This window comes from Pteropus medius, unplaced genomic scaffold (assembly GCF_902729225.1).
Source record: "Pteropus medius unplaced genomic scaffold, Ma_sr-lr_union100, whole genome shotgun sequence".
In the NCBI taxonomy this organism is placed as follows: domain Eukaryota; kingdom Metazoa; phylum Chordata; class Mammalia; order Chiroptera; family Pteropodidae; genus Pteropus; species Pteropus medius.
In genome coordinates, this window is record NW_024346150.1 from 455,338 (window position 1) to 477,473 (window position 22,136).

Sequence of the window (22,136 nt, forward strand, 5' to 3'; positions counted from 1 at the left end):
GAGGAGCCTAAGAAGGAGACAAGACAACTAGATGTAACACAATGTCCTGGATGAGATCCCAGAACAGAAAAAAAGTATGAGGTAAAAACTAAAGAAATTTGGCAAGGGGCGGGGGCGGGGGGCGGGGAAGGAAGACTATGGATTTTGAGTGGGGAGTTAGTTAATAATGTAATAAAATATAATAAAAATAAAATTATTAACTTTTAGTTAATAATATACCAATACTAGTTCACTAATTGTAGCAACTGTACTACACTGATGTAAGATGTTAATAAGAGAAACTATGTGGAGGCCGTAGGGAAGTGATATGGAAACTCTGCTATCTGCTCAGTATTTCTATAAACCAACAACTGCTCTAAAAATAAAGTCTATTAATAATATATATACATGAAATACACTTAAAAATGAAACATCAGGATTGGAAAGAGATAGAAACTTATTCAAAAATGCAAAAACTAAAAAACCCAAGGGAATCTCTAAACTAGTGGAATAAAAGTTGCTGAATAAGATGAATGCTAAAAAAAAAAATGAGCAGCAAGTATAATAGCAATGGCCTATTAGAAAACGTAATTTTTAAATATACCATTCACAATGACTAGGAATAAATCTAACAAAAGCAGTGTAAACCTGCATGGAGAAAATAGGTTTTCTCCCACTGCATTTCTCACCTTCTAACACTTACCATATTTATTACATTTTCTGCTCATTGTCTTTCTCCTATGTGATCCATGAGAACAAGGATCTTTGTTTTAACTTTGTTTTAACTGACATATGCCAAGCACCTACAACATGCCTGGTAAATAGTAATCCATAAGTTATTTGGTAAATAAATGACTGAATGTCACCAATAAACAAAAAATGAAAATTAAAATAATGCTCTAAACTCATTAGATGAGTAAAATCTGGTAATATTGAGTTTTATTAAGGATATAGAGAAGAAGAAAAATGGGGATGTAAATTGGTACAATTATTTTAGAGAGCAATTTAGCACTATCTAGTAAGGTTGAACAGAGCATATCACACAACCAAGCAATTCTACTTCCACATATATATCCAGGGAGTCTCTCATACATAAGCATAGAGAAACAAGCTCAGGGATGTTCACTGGAACATGCACTTGTAATAAAAACCTAATTGTCCATGGGCAGGAAAAGCAATAAATGGTGGTACATTCCAAATCTATAAAGTAGTAGATCTCCAAGCCAGTCTTAACTCGGTGCTTCTGGACCTAAAAGGATGTTATGTAAGGGAACCATTACATACTGTAGAATATAAAGATAATACTCTACATTGTATTTTTAAAATTATTTTGCTGCAAGTTTGACCAAATCTTACTGAAACCTGAAAGTAAGTATATAGGTTTTAATTTACTATTTCTTCTATTTTTACATCTGCTTAAAATTTTTTCATGTTCCTAAAACCATTAGAAGAAAGCTGGTGGAATCACTTTATAAGAGATGAAATAGGCTGACACTAGTTGAAGCCACTGTTGAAATGTAACATCACTAAAAGTGAGATCAGACACTATCTGCCTACCAAAAAGAAAAAACTTCAATCTAAATCTCAATTTAATCTTCCAACTACTAGATATAATTTTCACTTTAAAAGAAGTAAAAGGTAAATGAAACCTTGGAGATATATAATCAGCCAAATACAGAATGTGCAGAGTTCTACACAACAAATGAGGGAAAGGGAAACAACTATAGAAAATGATTTAAAAGACATGACCAAAAATGTACAACTTTTTTAGATCTTGAATTGAACGAACCAACTGTGGGAAAAAAAAAAAAACATCTTTGAGACAATAAAGGACATTTGAACTCAGACTAGGTATTAGATAATATTAAGGAATTATTTTTAGAACAGAATAAAGAGCCCAGAAATAAATCCATATCTATAGCTCATTTAATATATGACAAAGGAGGCAAGAATTTACAATGGGGTAAAGACAGTCTCTTCAATAAATGGTGTTGGGAAAATTGGACAGATACATGCAAAAAAATGAAATTAGACCACCTTCTTATACCGTATACAATATACTCAAAATGGATTAAAGACTTAAATGTAAGACCTAAAACCACAAAACTTCTAGAAGAAAACACAGGCAATAATCTCTGTGACCGTGCTACCAGTAATTTCTTTTCAGATATATCTCCTCAGGCAAGGGAAACAAAAGAAAAAATAAATGAATGGGACTACATCAAACTAAAATGTTTCTGCACAGTAAAGGAAACCATTAACAAAATAAAAAGATGTCCTACTCAATAAGAGAAGATATTCACTTATGACACAACTGATAGTGGTTAATATTCAAAATATATAAAGAACTCATACAATTCAATAATAAACAAACAAACAAACAAACAAAAAACAATTCAAAAATGAGCAGAAGGCCTGAATAGATATTTCTCCAAAAAGGAAATACAGATGGTCAATAAACATATGAAAAGGTGCTCAAGGTTACTAATCATCAGAGAAATGCGAATTAAAACCACAATGAGATATCACCTCACACCAGTCAGAATGGCTATCATCAATAAATCAAAGAACAACAAGTGTTGGCAAGGAGGTAGATAAAAGGGAACCCTCATATACTGTTGGTGGTATTGTGAATTGGTATAGCCATTATATAAAACAGTCTGGAGGTTCCTCAAAAAATTAAAAATGAATATACCTTTTGATCTAGCAATTGCATTTCTGGGTATTTATCCAAAGAAAACCAAAACTATAATTCATAAAGATCTATGCATCCCTAAGTCCATGGCAGCACTATTTACAACAGCCAAGATATGGAAGCAACCTAAATGCCCATCAAGAGACGTTTGGATAAAGAAGTTATGGTTCATATATACAAAAGAAGATTACTCAGCCATAAAAAAATGAAAACCTACCATTTGCAACAATATGAATGAACCTAGAGATTATGCTGAGCGAAATAAGTCAAAAATAAATACCATATAATCTCACTTACATGCGGAATCTAAGGAACGAAAAGAACAAACTAATCGTCAACAGACTCACAAATATAGAGGACAACCTGGCGATGGCCAGAGGAGAAGGAGACTGGGGAGCTGGGAGAAAGGGGTGACAGGTTAAAGAAGTACAAATTAGTAGCTGATAGTTGGTCATGGGGATGGGAGCACAGCATAGGGAATGCAGTTAGCAGCAATGTAATGGCTAGGTGTAGAGCCAGTGGAGAGAAAAGGTAATCAGGGGGATCATTTCATAAACTATATAAATGTCTAACCAATGTACTATATACTTAAAACTAATGAAATAAAAAATTTTTTAAAAAGAAATTATTGTTAAATTTGATGTTAATGGCAACTTTTTTTAAAGGCATTATCTGTTAAAGATGTATACTGATGTATTTATGAGTGAGACAAGATGATGTCTGGGATTGGTTTTAAAATATTCCAGCAAAAAAAGAGGAAAGATTTTTGCACGATCAAAAATTTCAACAATAAAGTTTTTAAACAAAGGGGCAATCACAGTGAGATACCACTTCACACCTAATGGGATGGCTATAATCAAAAATACAGATAACAAGTGTTGGCAAGGATGTGGAGAAACTGGAACCCTTATACACTGCTAATGGGAATATAAAATGGTATAACCATTTTGGAAAACAGTCTGGCAGTTTCTAAAACAATTAAACATGTTACCATCTCATCCAGCAATTGATTCCCAGGTATATATATGCCCAAGAGAATAGAAAACATATGTCCAAACAAAAACTTGTACATGAATGCTCATAGCACCATTATCCATAAGAGCCAAAAAGTGGAAACAACCAAATTATCCATCAACTGATGAATGGATAAAATGTAGTACAACCATCAATGGAATATTATTTGACAATAAAAAAGAATGGAGTACTGATTTATTCTGCAACATACCAGAAACTTTGAAAATATTAGACTAAGTAAAAGAAGCCAGTCAAAAAGAACCACATATTGTATAATTCCATTTATATGAAACATCCAGAATAAGCAAATGTACAGAGACAGAAAGTAGACTGGTGGTTCCCTAGGACTGAGGAAGATGAAGGAATGGAATGTAAATAGCTAAGGGCACAGGGTTTTTTACGGGGCAAAATTAATTGTGATGGATGCAGAACTCTGTAAACACACTAAAAGCCACTAAATTGTACACTTTAAATGTACATGTGAAATGTAAAATATTTAAACTATATTTCAATAAAGCTGTTTAAAAAAACAACAACAGGGCAACGTAGGAAGGAAAGTAAACTTAGTGAGCTCCATATCCTAGAATAGGAGCAGAAAGCAAAAATCTCATAGAGTTGAGAACCACAGACCAAAAATCAACATTTTTAGAACTTGTAAAATTCTGCAATGTTTGTATGTTATGTTTATTTTTTATTGTTTTAATCCCTTCATTTGATTTTGTACAGTGACACAGCAAAGTACAGCAAGTTTCTTTACTAGGAAAACAAAGAAGATGAGAGTTTAAAGGCTGTATGCTACTCCACAGCCAGGCTTTGGGAAAACAAAACCACAAAGTGTAAAATGAATGCAAGGATAGAGTGGATTTTGGCCATTTATCAAGGGGAAAAGAAAGACTGGAGCGTTCAACAAGGAAAAGTTGGGGTGCTAGCTCTGGCATGAGAAGAGTTACGCAGCTTAATAATAGAAAGCCTACTAAAAATTTTGGTGAAGTTAGAGAAAATCCTGAAATAAGTAGTTTGCTCTTGTCTCAAATTCCATTTCTTCGTCTTTGGTTTAACTCATTGTGTCCCTCAAAAAGATATGTTGAAGTCCTAATTCCTAGTATCTGTGAATGTAATCTCTCTGCAGATGGAATCAAATTAATCCAATGGAAAAACAAAAAATAAAAAATAAAATAAAAAATAATTTAAAAAAAACAAAACAAACAAATTAATCCAATGTCTGCTGTCCTTAAAAGATGAATGGAAATTTGGACACAGACATAGAAAGAGGGGGTAACATATTGTGATGACAGAGAGACATACATAGGGAGGCATGTAATAATGGAAGCAGAGACTGAAATGATGTGCCTACAAGCCAAGGAACAGCAAGGACTGGTGGGACCCATCGGAAGGTAGAAGAGAGGCATGGGGTAGGGTAGTTCCTTCCTCAGAGCCTCCGGAAGGAAGTGACCAGGCCGACTGACCTTGATTTCAAAATTCTAGCCTCCAGATCTGTGACAGAATAAATTTCAGTTACTGTGAGCTGTCCAGTTTATAGTACTTTATTATGGCAGTCCTAGGAAACTAATAGCACTCATCAGATCACCACATTTGGTCATTAATTGCCAAATCCAACAGCTCCATTTCACTGTTCATATTCTTTGTTCTTGGTAACATTTAACACTATCAAGAATTTCTGCCTTAAAACTTTCTTTCCTTGTTCCATAAAGTTTTTCTGGTTCTCTTTCTTTCACGCAGGTCTTTCTCAGTCTCTCTTGTTTCTCAAGATTCTATCTTTGATGTTTCCCAAGGTTTTATCCTTGTTTTTCTTTAATACTCTTTCTACATACTCAATCTGAGTGAGCTCGTCTAATCCTATGACTTCAATTGCTACCATTATGTTGATGAATCCAAACTCTACATCTATAGTTCCCCACCCCATCCAACCTTGAGCTTCAGATTCTCTCATGAAGTTGCTTACCAGACATTTCTACTAAAATATCTCCCGGCACTTCGAATTCTACCTTATAATCAGACCAGTTTGCTAATAGTCCACCATGTCCAAAAGTAAAATAACTTATCTTTTCCTTCCACCAATATTAAAAACATTCCCCATTCTCGATGGCCCAGATTGAGTTGTGTTCTCTTCTATGCACCAGATCCATCTCTAGAGATAAGTTAAGACCAAGCAATGCAATAGTCTAAACATCCCTAAAAAGATCAGACAAATAGGGATCTATATCCAAAAATCTGGAATGAGCAGAAGAAATGCCTTCTGTTCATCTGTGTAACAAGAACAGTTTCCCTAGTATAAGCTCCTTCCCCAATGGTCTAGAGCCAGGCTAATGCCAATTCAGCCATTTCTGGAGAGCAATGAGAAGAACAGGAAAAGTAGAAGAAAAATCTTTCTAATGAAATGTTAGGCAATCTTCCAGCTGCCTTTCGCACAGTTTACTTTCTTTCATTCTTCAACATGCTCATGGGTACCTCCGTTGACATACTATTAATAGATTTTCTCCATCTCTCTGTATTGCAAATAAGGCAGTTCATACCTCATTGTCAGCTCCCAAGGCATTGATTTGCTCCAATTTGTAGGTCCAATATCTGGCTTCCTCCTCTGGGATATCTACCATGAAAAAGAAGGAAGCACATTACCTGGTTAATAATTTAATCATGGGTCAATAATTCTTTATTCAGTCACAATGATAAAAGTTAGAAGAATGGTAATAACGGACTAATTTTACTGGTAGTTCTGTTTTTGCTATGAACATTTATTTGAATCTTCACAAAAACAAAAAACAAAATAACGTACTACTATTCCCACTGGATCAGAAGACTTAATACTGTTAAGATGTCAATACTACCCAAAATGATCTACAGATTCAATGCAATCACTATCAAAATCCCAGTGATTTTTTTTTGCAGAAATAGAAACCCTATCCTAAAATTCATATGGGATCTCAAAGGACTCGAAATATCCAAAACAATCTTGAAAAAGAAGAACAAAGCTGGAGGACTCATATTTCCTAATCTCAAAACTTACTATAAAGCTACAGTAAACAAAACAGTGTGGTAGTGATATAATAGACATATAGATGAACAGAATAGAATAGAATAGAATAGAATAGAATAGAATAGAATAGAATAGAACAGAACGAGAAAATATTTGCAAATCATATATCTGATAAGAGATTAATACCCAGAATATACAGAACTTCTAAAAGTCAACAACAACAAAACAAAAATCCAATTCAGAAATGAACAAAGGATGTGACAGACATTTCTCCAAGAAATGTATATCCAAGAATTTGTATATCTCAGAAGATATACGAATGGTCAATAAGCACATGAAAAGATGTTCACCATCACCGATCATTACAAAAAAAAAATCAAAATTACAATGAGATACACTTCACACCCATTAGGACGGCTACTATCAAAAAAAAACAAAAACAAAAAAAACAGAAAATAACAAGTGTTGGCAAGGATGTGGAGAAACTAGAACCCCTACACACTGTTGATAGGAGTATAAAATAGTACAGACACTATGAAAAATAGTATGGAGATTCTTCAAAAAATTAAAAATAGAATTACCATATGGCCCAGCAATTCCACTTCTGGGTATACACCCAAAAGAACTGAAAGCAGAATCTCAATGAGATATTTGCACATCCATGTTCATAGCAGCATTATTCACAATAGCTAAAATATGGAAGGAACCCAAGTGTCCATCAATGAATTAATGAATAAGCAAAATGTACTATATACATACAATGGAACATTATTCAGCCTTTAAAAGGAAGGAAATTCTGACACATGCTACGACATAGATGAAGCTTGAGGACATTATGGTAAGTAAAATTAGTCTGTTACAAAGAGACAAATACTGTGATTCCACTTATATGAACTACTTAGTCAAAATCATAGAGACAGAAAGTGGAATGGTGGTTTCCAGGGACTGAGAAGAGAGCTAAATGGGAGTTATTGTGTAATGGGTATAGAGTTTCAGTTTTACAAGATGAAAAAAGCTATGGATATGAATGGTGGTGATGGTGGCACATTAGGAATGTATACTGAACTATACTCTTAAAAATGGTTAGTGGTCAATTCCATTATGTGTATTTTACCAAATTTTTAAATAAAGATAAAGAAAAAATAATAATGATATGTCCTCATTTCTATATATTTAAGATTACTATAACTTCCAAAAAAACCCTCATCTTTTAAAAACAGCAAATATATCCATATACGCAGCACGAAAGAGAAACAATGAGGCAATATATGGATCAGAGAGATCAACTTTGGAGACATTTAAAGAGATATGGATCAGATAGATCAACTTTGGAGACATTTAAACAAATACACCTTCTAGTACATCACATGAAGAATTCAAATACGGCCCTTTCTCCTTTGTCCTCCCTGTCCAAACCTTGACCTCTTTCCCCTCAAATCGCTCTTCAGCAACTGGTGGCAGTATTTCAAAGTCTTATAATAAAATCTCAGTTAATCTACTACCTAATTTGTATAGCACTTCCTCATTCATAAAATAGTGTACTTGCACTTGTTAAAAAGAAGAGGGGAGGAAGAAGAGCTGCAGGTCTGTATGTCTGATGTAGAATGACTCACCAATATACTCTGTTAAGTGGAGAACAGCAAGGGGCAATGAATGTGTTAGAATATGCTAGAATCTGCTACCATTTGTGTTTTTAAAAGAGGTTAAATCTATATATGCTTATATATTCAAAGCCTGACTCTGGAAAGATACATAAGAAGTGTTAATCATAGTAGCTTATGGAAGAAAACTCCTTTGTAAGGGAGGCTTGATTTTCACTGGATAACTTTTTAAACCACTGTGCATATATTATTACCTCACCTCTCAAAATAGTTTTAAGAATTAAAAATATAGAGCTACAAGGATGTTTACTGTAGTGCTATTTATGATAGTACAAGCTTTGAATAATCAAAATACTCAACAAGAAGAGTAGTTAAATATATTATAGTTTAAATTAAAAGCCCAGACTCTGGAGCCAAATCACCTAAATTTATATCCTGGCTTTACCATTTACTAGCTATGTGATCTTGAGCAAAAGACTTAAATACTCTGTGCTTCAGTTTCCTCACCTCTAAAATGGAAATAACAGTTCAATATCAAAGGACTGAAATGAGGATTAAATGAGATAACATATGCAAATGCTTAGTAATATACCCACTGGCACACAGTAATTGATCAACAAATGGCATTTTTATTATTGTGCATTCATACAATAAAATAAAACACTGAAAATATTATAGGGAAATAACATTAACTATATAACATTTATAACTACGTAGTTAGTGAATAAAACAGGTTAAAATGTAATACGTAGTTAGTGAATAAAACAGTTTAAAATGTAATAAAATAATGCCATTTTATAAGAAAAACTGTATAAGTGCATAAAAACATAGCAACATGTAAAAAAAATCTCCAGTTGGTGAAATTTTAAGAAACTTTTGTCATTTTTGCATAACTATATTTTCTGAACTTTCAACATAATTACAAATTACTATTTTTTATATATTTTTTATATTTTTGCTATATAAAGGAAAAGAACATTTACAGGTTTCTGAATTATTCAAGAGAAAATTCCTTTGCCAAAATAGCATGCTATAAGCTAAAATTCATATTTTAAAAGGACACTAAGTTTTTTAAAACCACATCTCAAATGTGGTTATAATAGAGGCAAAAGCTTAGCACACTCACATTAACTAGTGTCAAAGACAGATTTTACTTATCTAGATTTTATCCTAACATTTATTCAAAAGGCCATTTATTAGGCACCTATTATGTTCCAAACAATCGCAAGAGATATTAAAATAAACTACACAAGTGCCTTCATGAAACTCAAAGCCTAGACAAAAATGTATACTGCTACCTATGAAAATATAAGTAATGCAATGTTGAGAGGAATATTTGTTTAAAATTTAATGAGGAATGGACTGACAGACTTCTAGCATAACTGTGTGAGAAGCTCCACAGATCTATTCTCTAAAAAAAACAGCACACATAAAAAAATAAAAAAATCATTTAAAGTCTCTGGATACAGTCCTAAGGGCATACAGCAAATGAAAAAACATATATTCGATATAAGACCTGAAACAATAAAATGCATAGAAGAAAATATAGAAACTAAACTCAAGGACCTTGGACTTAAAGAGGATTTTATGAATTTGACCTCAAAGGCAAGGGAAGTAAAAGCAAAAATAAATGAATGGGACTACATCAAACTAAAAAGCTTCTGCTCAGCAAAAGAAACCATCAACAAGGTAAAGAGACAATCATCCAAATGGGAAAATATATTTGCAAGCAATGCCTCCGATAAGGGCCTAATATCCAAAATATACAAAGAACTCATATGACTCAACAACAACAAAAAACATACGATCCAATCAAAACCGGGCAGAGGACCTGAACACACACTACTCCCTAGAGGACATATAAACGGCCACAAATACATGAAAAGATGCTCAACATCACTAGCTATTAGGAAAATGCAAATCAAAACCACAATGAGATACCATCTCACACCTGTTAAAATAGCAATAATCAACAGGACAAGTAATAACAAATGCTGTAAAGGATGCGGAGAAAAAGGAACCCTTATATGCTGCTGGTGGGACTGCAAATTGGTACAGCCACTATGGAAAACAGTACGGAGGGTCCTTAAAAAAACTAAGAATTGATCTACCATATGATCCAGCAATCCCTCTACTGGGTATTTACCCCAAAGACTTGAAAACCCACATCCGAAAAGATATTTTCACACCGATGTTCACAGCAGCATTATTCACAGTATCCAGGACATGGAAGCAACCGAAGTGTCCTACAATAGATGATTAGCTAAAGAAGCTGTGGTACATATATATAATGTACTATTACTCAGCCATAAGAAGAGATGAAATACTGCCATTTGTGACAACATGGATGGACCTAGAGACAATCATGCTAAGTGAAATAAGCCAGACAGAAAAAGTAGAAAATCATATGATATCACTTATATGTGGGATATAAACCTAAAAGCAACAAATGAACAAGACAAACAGAGATTCATGGACATGGACAATGGACTAGTGATTACCAGAGGGTAGGGGGTGGGAGAGGAGGGGGGAGGTAGATGGGGTAAAGGGGGTCAAATATATGGTAGCTGAAGGAAACTGGACTTTGGGTGGTAAACACACAATAGAATATAGATGTCAAATTATAATGTACACCCGAAAATTATATAATTGTATTAACCAATGTTACTCCATTAAACTTAATTTAAAAATAAACAACATTTATTTGAGAAAATCTACTGAAACTTTAAACAGCCAATTTCTGTGGTATTTAATCCAAGACCCATTACCACCCCTACCCCTCCCACCTCAGCAAAACAAACTCCATTCCAGACTAGTACAGTCAAGACCACAGCACTAAAAATACAAGCAGCTAAGCCCTAAGTAAGAACTCCAGTTTATCCTCTTCACCTGTAACTCAGCCTACAGACACACTAGAAAGTCTTCTTTTCTTCTTTTCGGAAGTAATAATTGTTCTATTTAGTTATTCCTGAGCTTACTGGAAAATCACACCATTTTTGCTTAACACGTCATAAGGTATAAGATCTAAGTAGACTGAAATCATAAAATAATAGCAACAATAGTATATGTGAATATCAATGTGAATAGTCAAAATTAAAATTAAACTACATTAAAGCAAGATATTTAAAACAATTAGGTTAAAATTGCAAAATACAAAATGTTGACAAAGATGTTCAGAAAAGGGACACCTCAGACATAGTTGGTAAGAATATACAATGGTACAATCTTCCTAACAAATAACTTTGTAGTACTGTGAAAAGTAATGATCCACATATTGTTTGACCTATTCGTTAAATTATACTTCAAGGACTTTATTCTAGACTCATAAATGGCACAGCTATACAAAGCTGTTCGTTACAGCAGTATGTAATATCAAAAATACCAGGATCAACCTACATGTCAATTAATAAAGGATTGCTTAGATAATTTATTATAGGCAGCTGTCCAGATCAGCAAGATATGCCTTAAAGATAACACAGAACAATGTCCAAGATAATATGCTTTTGTGGTTTATACAGCACTGTATATAATCATGCACTGCTTAACAATAGGGTACTTTCTGAGATATACGTCATTAGGCCATTTTGTCATTGTGAGAACAGCAGAGTTTACTTATACAAATCTAGGTGGTATAGCCTACTACACACCTAGGCTACATGGTATACCACCACTGTATATGAGGTCTGTCATTGACTGAAATGTCATTATTCGGTGCACAATTGTTTCACCATATGTAGTATATAGAGTATGATCCAAATTCAAGATAAATTGCTACAAAAGAAATTTCTTATGTCTAAACCAAGGCACAAGGAAGTTAATAGCTGTTTACCACTTTACTGCAAAGGGAATGCAAAGGAGGTTAAAGAAAGTGGGAAGAGAAATGACTTTTATTTATATACATTTCCATACTATTTGAATTTTTACCAGGAGCCTATACTTTTTGTGATTTTTAAAAAATTACCTTTTAAATTACTATTCTAATTATTAGTGCTACTTCTATGTTCAAATTGACAGATAAGGTATATATTCACTTCAAGACAATGTTAAAATATCAAAAGAATTATTGATATTCTGTAATAAGCAAATATTTCATAAATTATAATAAATAGTCATAGAAAACTAAATGATTTGAAGAGAATGGTTTTAGCGTAGATTCTTTAATGAACACCATTTTAGAGTCCACTTTGCACTATCTCTCGGCTAGGCATTATAGGCGACAAAGTGAAAGAAAACAGAATGCCCTCAAAAGAGATGGCTGACAAAAGACAGTAATGAAACAACTAGCAAACAACTTCAAATAATATGGCGAAAGTATTATATGGTTTTAAAAATCTAATCAAATAGACTCACCAAAAGGCAACTCAAATCTTGTATCAAGCAAAATTTTATGAGGAGTTGGATTTTTAGTTCCACATATCTCATCATCTTTCATTAATGTCTCTGCCTCCAATGTAGACCACTCTCCAGGCCCTTCCTAGAAAACAGAGATCTAAAGTTAAACTTTTCTATGACTCCCCTCTTGGTTTAAGAGCCAGGTGTTTTCTTTAAATTTCCTTGTTCAAGAGCTTCTAAGGGCCACCTGCATCCTGATGAGGCAAACATAACACTGTCACTTCCTGCCTCTCCTGCATGTGGCTTCTGTTACTCCTCTTTGATGGGAGAGCAGCTTTCACTTTGCTCAGCTTTCTGCAAGCCCACTGAGGAGAGAACTTATGGAGCACCAAAGTGAAAAACCAAGCATCTCCATAGATCAATATTTAATCTGCACAACTCTTAATGACTGTGTCACTTCACGTGTCATTATTTCTAGTCAGTACAGAGCTACCCACATTACTAGTTAAGTAGATCCGAATTGGGGCCACAATGAATATGAACTGCCCATTTGCCTGGGGTGGTAGAGACTTAGCCAGGACTAAAAGAAATTTAGAAAGGAGAGGCACACCCTCACCAACCCCACTCCTAGAGAAAACTCATAGTCCATGCAAAAGCCAAATAGGAATACACTAGATTCCATCCAGGTTCAAAGTGAGTATCTATAGGGAAGTTATGCTGTTACATTCTAATCTGTGAAAGTGGAATGGGAGTTGTCTTGAAAATAATGTACAGTGACAATGTGAATACCAACTGCCAAACCTGGTAGTTCCTTAAACTCTGTTAGGGTTACATGTAGAAGAAGGAAGACTGAAACCAGTTCCCTGGGGATTCGTGACCCAAAGGAAAACAAGCAGAGAATATGACAATGAGCAGAGACCAGGACACAGCTAGGTGGCTGAGGAAATTTAATGGGACTCCTCCCAGGAAAGTGTTAGGAGGAAAGGTAGAAACCACAGGTACCCTATATCAATCTCTCACACACACACATACAAACACACAGTACTAAAAAGGGGCTGTCTACCTGATAAGTCTAAAGAGGTGCTCTAGCACCTGAATTCAGTCACAGGGCAGAGGGAAGATGAGACCTAAATAAAATCCCTTGAACCTCTGGGTGAGGTTAGGAATAGGCTAGTTGCATGTCCTCTAACTAGAAAGGGGGCAGAACAATCTGAAATACCTGGATGAATATTAGTCGAATGGGGATAGAATGCAGAGAAGCAAGGGCAAGAACCATACCTCCAAGTGGGTAATGAAATAACTGACCTCATCTGACTGTCGAATAGTCTTCAGTGCAATCCACACGGTCCCCACCATGGTGTCCCAGATCAGTCCTTTGTTCCATACCTCCACGCTTAGACCCAGATCCAGGCGACTAATCTCACTAAAGGAAAGAAAAAAGAGCCCTTTAAAGAAAGCCAGGTAATATGAAGGAAACAGCTACCTCTCCTGTTTTGCTAAAATTTGAATTTTCTCACCAGCATCCTGCCATCAGGGAAAATTAAAATGCCCCAGATTACTGCAACCACTGTTTAGGTTCCCAGAAACCTGTGTAGGGTATCCATAGAAAAATGTCTTTGTCAATCTGCCCCGTTTCCTTTGGAGCTATGATCATAATTAGATAATGCAGTTTCACAGAGGTCTGGGGAAGTTTCTTCTACTAACTCAAACAACAGTATACATACATATGTATATACAAAATTCCAGGCTAGGCAAATTCACAGTAATAGGTAAAGATGCCTTCCTTGCCCTTAAGAAATGAACAATTTAATCCTGGAAATAAGATACAAAAATATTAAAGATAAATAATTAGAAATACCCAATTAAATATTAGATACTGCCACTAAAGGGAGACAAGAGACCAGTAATGGAGTTGTCAGTGACAAAAGGACAGAGTAGGAGGATAATGAACAGGGGTAGAACGGCAGATAAGGTAGCTAATAAAACCCATGTGTAAAAGGGAAGAGGGCAAAATTCACACGAGGTGGGAGACAGGAAAGAAAATCCACACACATCACAGCAGGGTTGGAAGGGGAAGTGCTACGGGAAATTGGAAAATAAACACACACAAGAATAAAGGTAGCTATGCTGATGAAAGGCTGCAGAAGATCACTGTTTCACATGCTGGGAACAGTTATAACTGGAAGTGATTATTACAGCCAACTAGAAGTTGGAAGAAAGGATTGCTAGGTTTATATACCATAGCCAGACCTGTGGTATGGGAAGAGACTTAAATAAACTGTTTATAGGTGACATTGCGCACTAACTATGTAAAGAAAAGAACAAGTGGTCACATTTTCACATAATAATTGAGAGAGGGAATCTGGAGGGAGAAGCAACAACAGTGAGAAACGTGACACCACTGGCCTCTTTCTTCTTGAAGCCCCAGTTCGCAGCCATCGGCTTCTAAGTAAGACATTACTATCTTGTGCCTCTCTTGACTCTTTCTATCTCTCTGTTCGCTCCTTCTTAGTTCTCTTTGTCCCCTCTTTAAATGTTGGTGCTCGCCAGGCTTTACACCAGGCGCTATTCTCACCCTACATAATCTTTTCCCTAAGCTTTCTTATCTATGCCTATCTTATGGTTTCAACTAACCAAAATATTTCTCCAACCCAGACTTCTTCCCTGAGTGCCAAGTTTTCTGGTTTCTAATTATCTTCCATACCTCAACTCCTACCTTTGAGGTCTTGTAAGAACCTCAAATGTAAGTTTTGCATCTTAAGCTTTGCAACTGATCTTATATCATCTCCTATCCTAATGAGAGGCGACTCACCCAATCATCCAAGATAATCTCAGTTCTACCTGCTTAACATCTTCTATCATCTTTTTCTCTCTATTCCTTCTCCTATTGTCTTAGCTCAAGCCCTCACAATCTTATCTTTTAACTATAAAAAGTTTCCCAAATAGTACTATAGTATATTATCTTATCTTTTAACTATAGTATATTATCTAATCTTATCTTTTAACTATAAAAAGTTTCCCAAATAGTACTATAGTATATTAAAAGCCTGGAGGAATGGAACGTTTCCACATAAAAATAATAATCATCCCTATGTCTCTCTGAGCAATTTCACTTGAAAAGCAATTTCACTTCAATTTCAAATTTCTCAGCAATTTTAATACATTTTCTTGTTTGATCCCCTCATGCCCACCTTCCCCAAAACAAGCATAAGCTTATAAGAAAGGTAGAACTTTACAGATATGAAAACTGGCACTTAAAGAAGCTAAGTGATTTACTCAGTCCTTCAAAATGCTTTTCTACAATTTTCTCTACTTTTCTAGAGCAGGGAGAAAGATTCCTGAAACTTAAGTGGGGGAAAAAAGTCTTTAAAAGCCAGCACTTACAATCATAATATACTAAACTTTGTGTCATATGTAAGAAATTCTACTGATGTTTGCTCATTTTATTAACCAGATGAATGTAAGGCTCATTTTATTAACCAGATGAATGTAAGGCAATTCACCCCATAAAGCAAAAGGAATATAAGCAGATGACTTAGGTACACATACACTCTTACATGCATAACTACATTTCTTTAAGAAGCCTTCTGAGTATCAAAGAAAGATTAAGTATGTTTAATATCATGTTAAGTATGTTGTATTGTATCCTAATTCTGACCGATGTGAAAAACCAACTAGGTAGTATTTTCATATACATAAATTAACTGGGAGTTTACTCACATTCATAATTCATCTCTAAGAATAGAGTAGGAATCCACGAGAAAACAAAACTGCAGATATACTTCACCTACCACACCTCACTTGTTCCTGTAACTCTGAAGTTTTCAAAAAGAATATTTAACATATGTTAACAGATTAAAATGTTTTAAAATATTTAACATTTTATAAATCTTGGAAACACGCAAAATCTTCAGCCTCTAATTGTTTAATCCAACATGATTACCTTGGAAAGATTATCAAATATTGTAGACAAGTTGCTGCTGCAAAGTACTTACAACATAAAATCTTGTTCCCAAGAAGGTTGATCACCACGAACTGCTACAGTTGTGCTCTTCACATTCTGTACTTTCAGGGTCACATATGTGTTAAATTTATCTTTGAAAAAAATGCAAAGTGAAGATGTAATACTTAGTGTTCAGATTGATAAAGCCCTTGGAATTAAATAATATCTAAATTAAAGCATTACATAAAGAAAAAATGAACATATATATTGCATAATGAAGCATCATTATAAGCATAGTAGAGTTGCAAAAGAATATATAAAACACATACTCTCTTCAAAAGCATAACCTGTAACTGTTTTTGCAAATTTAAGAAATATATTTTATATTTGACCCAGGAGACACACCTATACACATATAAACTAAAACAAAAGTTTCATGAAATACAGGATAAGATACATTGATATTTCCTATTCTAATTTATTTAATCTAATAAAATGTTAATCATAACCAACTAAATTGATTTTATAGCCCACTTGCAGTTTGAAAAGAATGTAACTGATCTAGTAGTAAAGATATGTAACTTTCAATGTAGAAAAAAATAAGTACCAAAAAAAATAAGATGAAAAAAAAATAAAAAATAAGTACCATAAGAGAAAAAGTAATAAAGGATTGCAGAAGAGGAAAGGGTTAACTCTAGCTGTTGAAAGGGATAAGAATTCAGGATAAATCCCCATAAAGGAAGTGGATTTCAAGCTAGATCTATTCAGTTTTCAGAAATGTTATCATAGAATGGGGAAAAGGATATTCTCTAACCTGAGAGTTAAAGTTGAGTACTAAACAAAGGTAGGTGGCCTGGAACTCAAAACTCAAAAAGTATGACCTACTTCTTAATATAGCACAATTCTACACTCACCCTACTACCTTCACATCAGCCATGATTAGGGGCACTGAACTGAGAGTTCACTTTCCTGTGTAAGAAATTAATCATAATTTTACAAAATGAAAAAAAGAAGACAATCATTCCTGACTCATCAAACTGGCAAAGACTGCTAAAAATGATTGTCTAATGTTAGAGATGTGAGAAAATGAGCCATGTAATGCACTTCTAACAACAGGTAAATCTTTTTCTTAAGCATCATTAAAAAGTTATGTAGTTTATACACAATCCCTATTCATTTCTACTTCAATAGACCACTGAGCTATGTTTTATCATATAATTTTTTTACTTCATTTCTCATATCCAACCGGGGGCAGATGCCACCCAAGAGCAGTCAATCCATGGGCTGGCCAAATGCTGAGACCAATATGAGTCCCTCTCAAAAGATTTTAAATAGGGAAAACAAAGAAATAGTTAAAATTGATGGTTGGTGATGAAGCTCAAAGGTGAGGTAAACTCCACTGGAGATGTCAGCTAAAAGAGAAAGGAGAACAGAACAGATTCTAAGAGAAGTCCTAACCCAGAACCAGCAGAGAAAGTAATAGGCTCAGAAAGTGCTTTAGTTCCTGTTGCATCCAAAGTTTAGTTTTCCAGATTTTCCTGAGTTCCCAAGCATGTTCATTTTCCTTCTCAGTAACTCCCAGTCTCTCCTTTTTCCCCAGCAGGAACCAAAGTAATTACACATTCACAATTAAGGAAATATGTATTAAAATAAGGAGATACCATTTTCTACCTTCAGATGGGCAAAAATTAAAAAGTTTCTTCATATTATCTAGTATTGTTAAGGATTTGGGGAAATAAACACTTATATACTTCTAATCTGAGTAGAATGCAGAAAAAAATTCGGCAGCAGCTAGCAAATTTCTTTAAAATATATACCTCTGGCTCAGCAAGTCTACTTCCAGACTCTAGTGTATAGACACCTTTGCAAAAGCAGGCAATGATAAATAAACAAGAACATTTATGGCTTAGAACAGCAACAAACTGGAAACAAGCAAACAATCAAGGACCTAGGATACAAATCTACAACAAAATTCTGTACAACACTTTAAAAGAACCAGATACATGCATATACACACAGAAAAAAAGATTTTCGTGTGTTATTGGAAAAAGTGCGGGCTGCATAAAACAGCTAATCTGTGTAAAAATGCATATACACAGAAAAAATCTGAAAAGGTATATGAAAACCTCTAAATAGTTACTTCTGAGAAGTGTAACCAAGCTGCTGAAGAAGTAAGGGGACATTAACTTTTCACTAGTTAGATATACAGTTACAGATTTCTTTAACGTTTTATAACAGCATTGAATTTTTTTCCAGCTTTACTGAGGTATAATTGACAATTAAAAATTGTATATTTTAAGGTATAACACTTGATGATTTGAATATGTATATATTGTGAAATAATCACCACAAACAAATTAACATATCACCTAACATACCATTTTCTGTGAGTGCGTGAGTAAGTGAGTGAAAGAGAGAGAAAGAGTGTGTGTGTTGGGAGTATTTAAGATCCACTCTCTGAGCAAATTTCAAGTATAGGATTCCTATTAGCTACAGACATTAGATCTCCAGAAATTATTTAATCTTACCTAACTGAAACTTTGTACCACCTGACCAACATCTGCCCATACTGATTTTTTAATTAATATAATGAATTAAGTTAATTAAATTAATCGACAAGTTCAGTGAAATTTTTTTTTTATTAAAGATTGCTCTTCCTCTGAAAAGGCTTTATGGGGGACGGGGGCGGGGGTACTCAGTCATCCTTCCTCCTCTCGCTTCCTCTTGACCTGGATGTGTGTCCTTACCTTCGATAAACTTCAAGGCCTGCTTGTCCTTAAAGACCTTGAGCAGCTCCATGGCGCACTGCTCGTAGGGGCCAAAGCCGCACACCTCTGGGATCCCGTCCCGCACAAACTTGTTGTGCTTGGAGAGGTGCCCATGGGGCAGCTGTGCCTCAGCTTTCTCACGTTCTTGGCCACCTTGGGACCCTTGTTGAGGCCCATAGCCAATGGGTAGTGCAGAGCTATGGCTGCTGCTCAATGTCTGCTGGAGCAGAAGAACTAAAAGATTGCTTTTATCACAGCAAGTTAGCGGGGACACAATTAGAAGCAGGTCTTACCTGGTGAACCCTGGAATTTGGCTCTTTTAACTGCAAGAGAGAAAAAAAGGGACACCATGAAGAATTTTTGCAGATTAATTTATTTAATCAACATTTCATGAGCACCTACTAGGCAAAGGTTGAATCAGGTCTAGATTTGTAAGCCTAAGTCTTTAAAAGAGAAAAGAAGCTGAGACTTCTGATCAAAGCTTGAAGGCAGAGAGTTAAAAGTCATCCAATCTAATTTCATAGTCAACCCAGAAATTTCTTACAGCTTCCTGACAAGGAAGTAGAGGGAACTAAGTCACTCCTGTGGCAGGCAACCAGTTTCATGTCATATATCTTTTTAAGGTTTCAGATATATACATTCCTTATTTAAAACCCATCATAGAAATTCCCTCTATTCCATTCATGCCAAAAGAAGAGCATAACAAATATGATCTAGACAATGGGTTTTAAAGAAGAGCGAAAGTAACTTCTTTCTGGGAAAAGCAGATACCTAGAGGATATTCTGTGCAGTGAAAGAGCTGTTTCCAAAATGTCAGTGAAGAACTGTACAAGAGAAAAAAGTCCCACTCACGGACATGGATGGTAGACACTGGTTACCAGAGGGAAGGGGCGGGCAAGGGGAAGGTAGATGGGATAAAAGCAGTCAAATATATGGTAACAGAAATCTAACTATGGGCCGTGAACACACAATGCAATATACATACGACATACTGATGAATTGTACACTTGAAACTTACTGGATTTTGTTGATTGATGTCACACCAATAATTCTTAATAAAGAAAAAAAAAATCCCACACTGGGACTGCACCATGCTAACTCCTACTAAAGGTCAACGACCATACATGAAGGAAAACTGCTAAATTCTAGAAAGCACCAAACTTCTATCAAATATTTCTACCCATGAAGATTAAGGCTAAGTGCCACCTGTGGAAAAAGACAAAAGGAAATCTCAAAACACAATGCTTGAAAAGATAGTTGAGAGTACAGATAGATCTGCCAATTCTCCTTGTGTGCATTACAACTGAAATCTTCACCTAGCATACATCCAATCTCTGCTTAATACTTCCAAGAGATGGGTGATTCTGTACCTTTCACAAGGTTCTCTTCATTTTCAGGCAGCACTTAGTGCTAAATCTATTTCTTTGTATTGAATCAAAGTATGGTTCCCATGGAATTGCCCTTTGTAGGCTCATGTTAATTCCTCTTCCCAATTATTCTTCATTAATTTCATTTAATTCAAAATGTACTATAAAGCTACAGTAATCAAGACAATGTGGCATCGGCATACAGACAGACACAGATCAATGGAATAGAAATATATAAATATAATATGCAAAATATATGCTTATATAAATATAATAGAATAATATATATTATCCTTAACTCACACCATATACAAAACTTAACTTGAAATGAATCATGACTGGAACTAAATGTCAGAGCTAAAACTATAAAACATCTAGAAAAAGAAATAGGAGAAAATCTTAGTGACCTTGGGTTAGGCAAAGACTCCTTAAATTAGATACAAAAGCATGAAATTTCAAGAGAAAAATAATGAATAAATTAGATTTAGTCAGAATTTAAAATATGTGTTCCTCAAAAGATGCTGTTAAAAAAGCAAGCCATAGACTGGGAGGAAATACTTGCAAAACGTATCTGATAAGACTGATAAAGAACTAAAAGAAGAACTCTCAAAACTCAATATTAGGAAAACAAAGAACCTGTATTTTAAAATTGGACAAAAGATTTGAAGAGACACTTCACCCAAAAAAATATAGAGGTGACAAATAAGCACGTGAAAAGACACTCAACATCATTAGTCATCAGAGAAATGTTCATTAAAACTAGGAGATACCACTATACACCCACTAGATGATTTAAAATTTTAAAATATGACAATACTAAGTGTTAGTGAAGATGTGGAAGCAGCAAGAACTCTCGCATTGCTGATGAGAACACAAAATGGTACAACCACTTTGAGAAACAGCTTCGCAGTTTCCTATAAAAGTTAAAACATACATTCATGTTTCAGCAATTAGCTGCCTAAGAGGAATAAATACTATGTCCACACAAATACTTATATATAAATGCTCTAACTTCTTTATTAATAATAGCCAAAAACTATAAAGAACCAAAATGTCTAGTCAACTGGTAAATGGATAAACAAATTGTGGCATATCCATTCAATAGCATACTACCTAGCAATACAAATGAAAGAACTACTGATACAAGCAACAAAGATGAATCTGAGAAGCAAATTTTGTTAAGTGAAAGAAGGTAGACACGACTATCCTCTGTATGATTCCACTTATATGACATGCTAACAAGGCAAAACCATAATAGAAAGCATAGCTGTACAAAGGAGCATAAAGAAAACATTCTAGGGTGATAAAACTGTTCCGTCTTGACTGCAGAGATGTTTACATGATGACATTTATTGGTCAAAATTAAAATATACTTGAAACTGATGAATATTATAGTATGCAAATTATACCTCAATAAAGCTAAAGTAAAAAATAACTCCCAG

At 34.6% G+C, this 22,136-nt stretch overlaps 1 protein-coding gene across 1 annotated transcript in view; it reads right to left on the minus strand.

Moving 5' to 3' along the window:
• The window catches only part of LOC120612884 (uncharacterized), a 175,075-nt gene that overhangs the window by 120,570 nt on the left and 32,369 nt on the right, over positions 1 to 22,136 (minus strand). Inside the window, 5 exon segments of the mRNA XM_039875502.1 lie at positions 6,223 to 6,296; positions 12,635 to 12,758; positions 13,922 to 14,039; positions 16,612 to 16,711; positions 19,621 to 19,650. Coding sequence (XP_039731436.1) covers positions 6,223 to 6,296; positions 12,635 to 12,758; positions 13,922 to 14,039; positions 16,612 to 16,711; positions 19,621 to 19,650 — 446 coding nt within the window.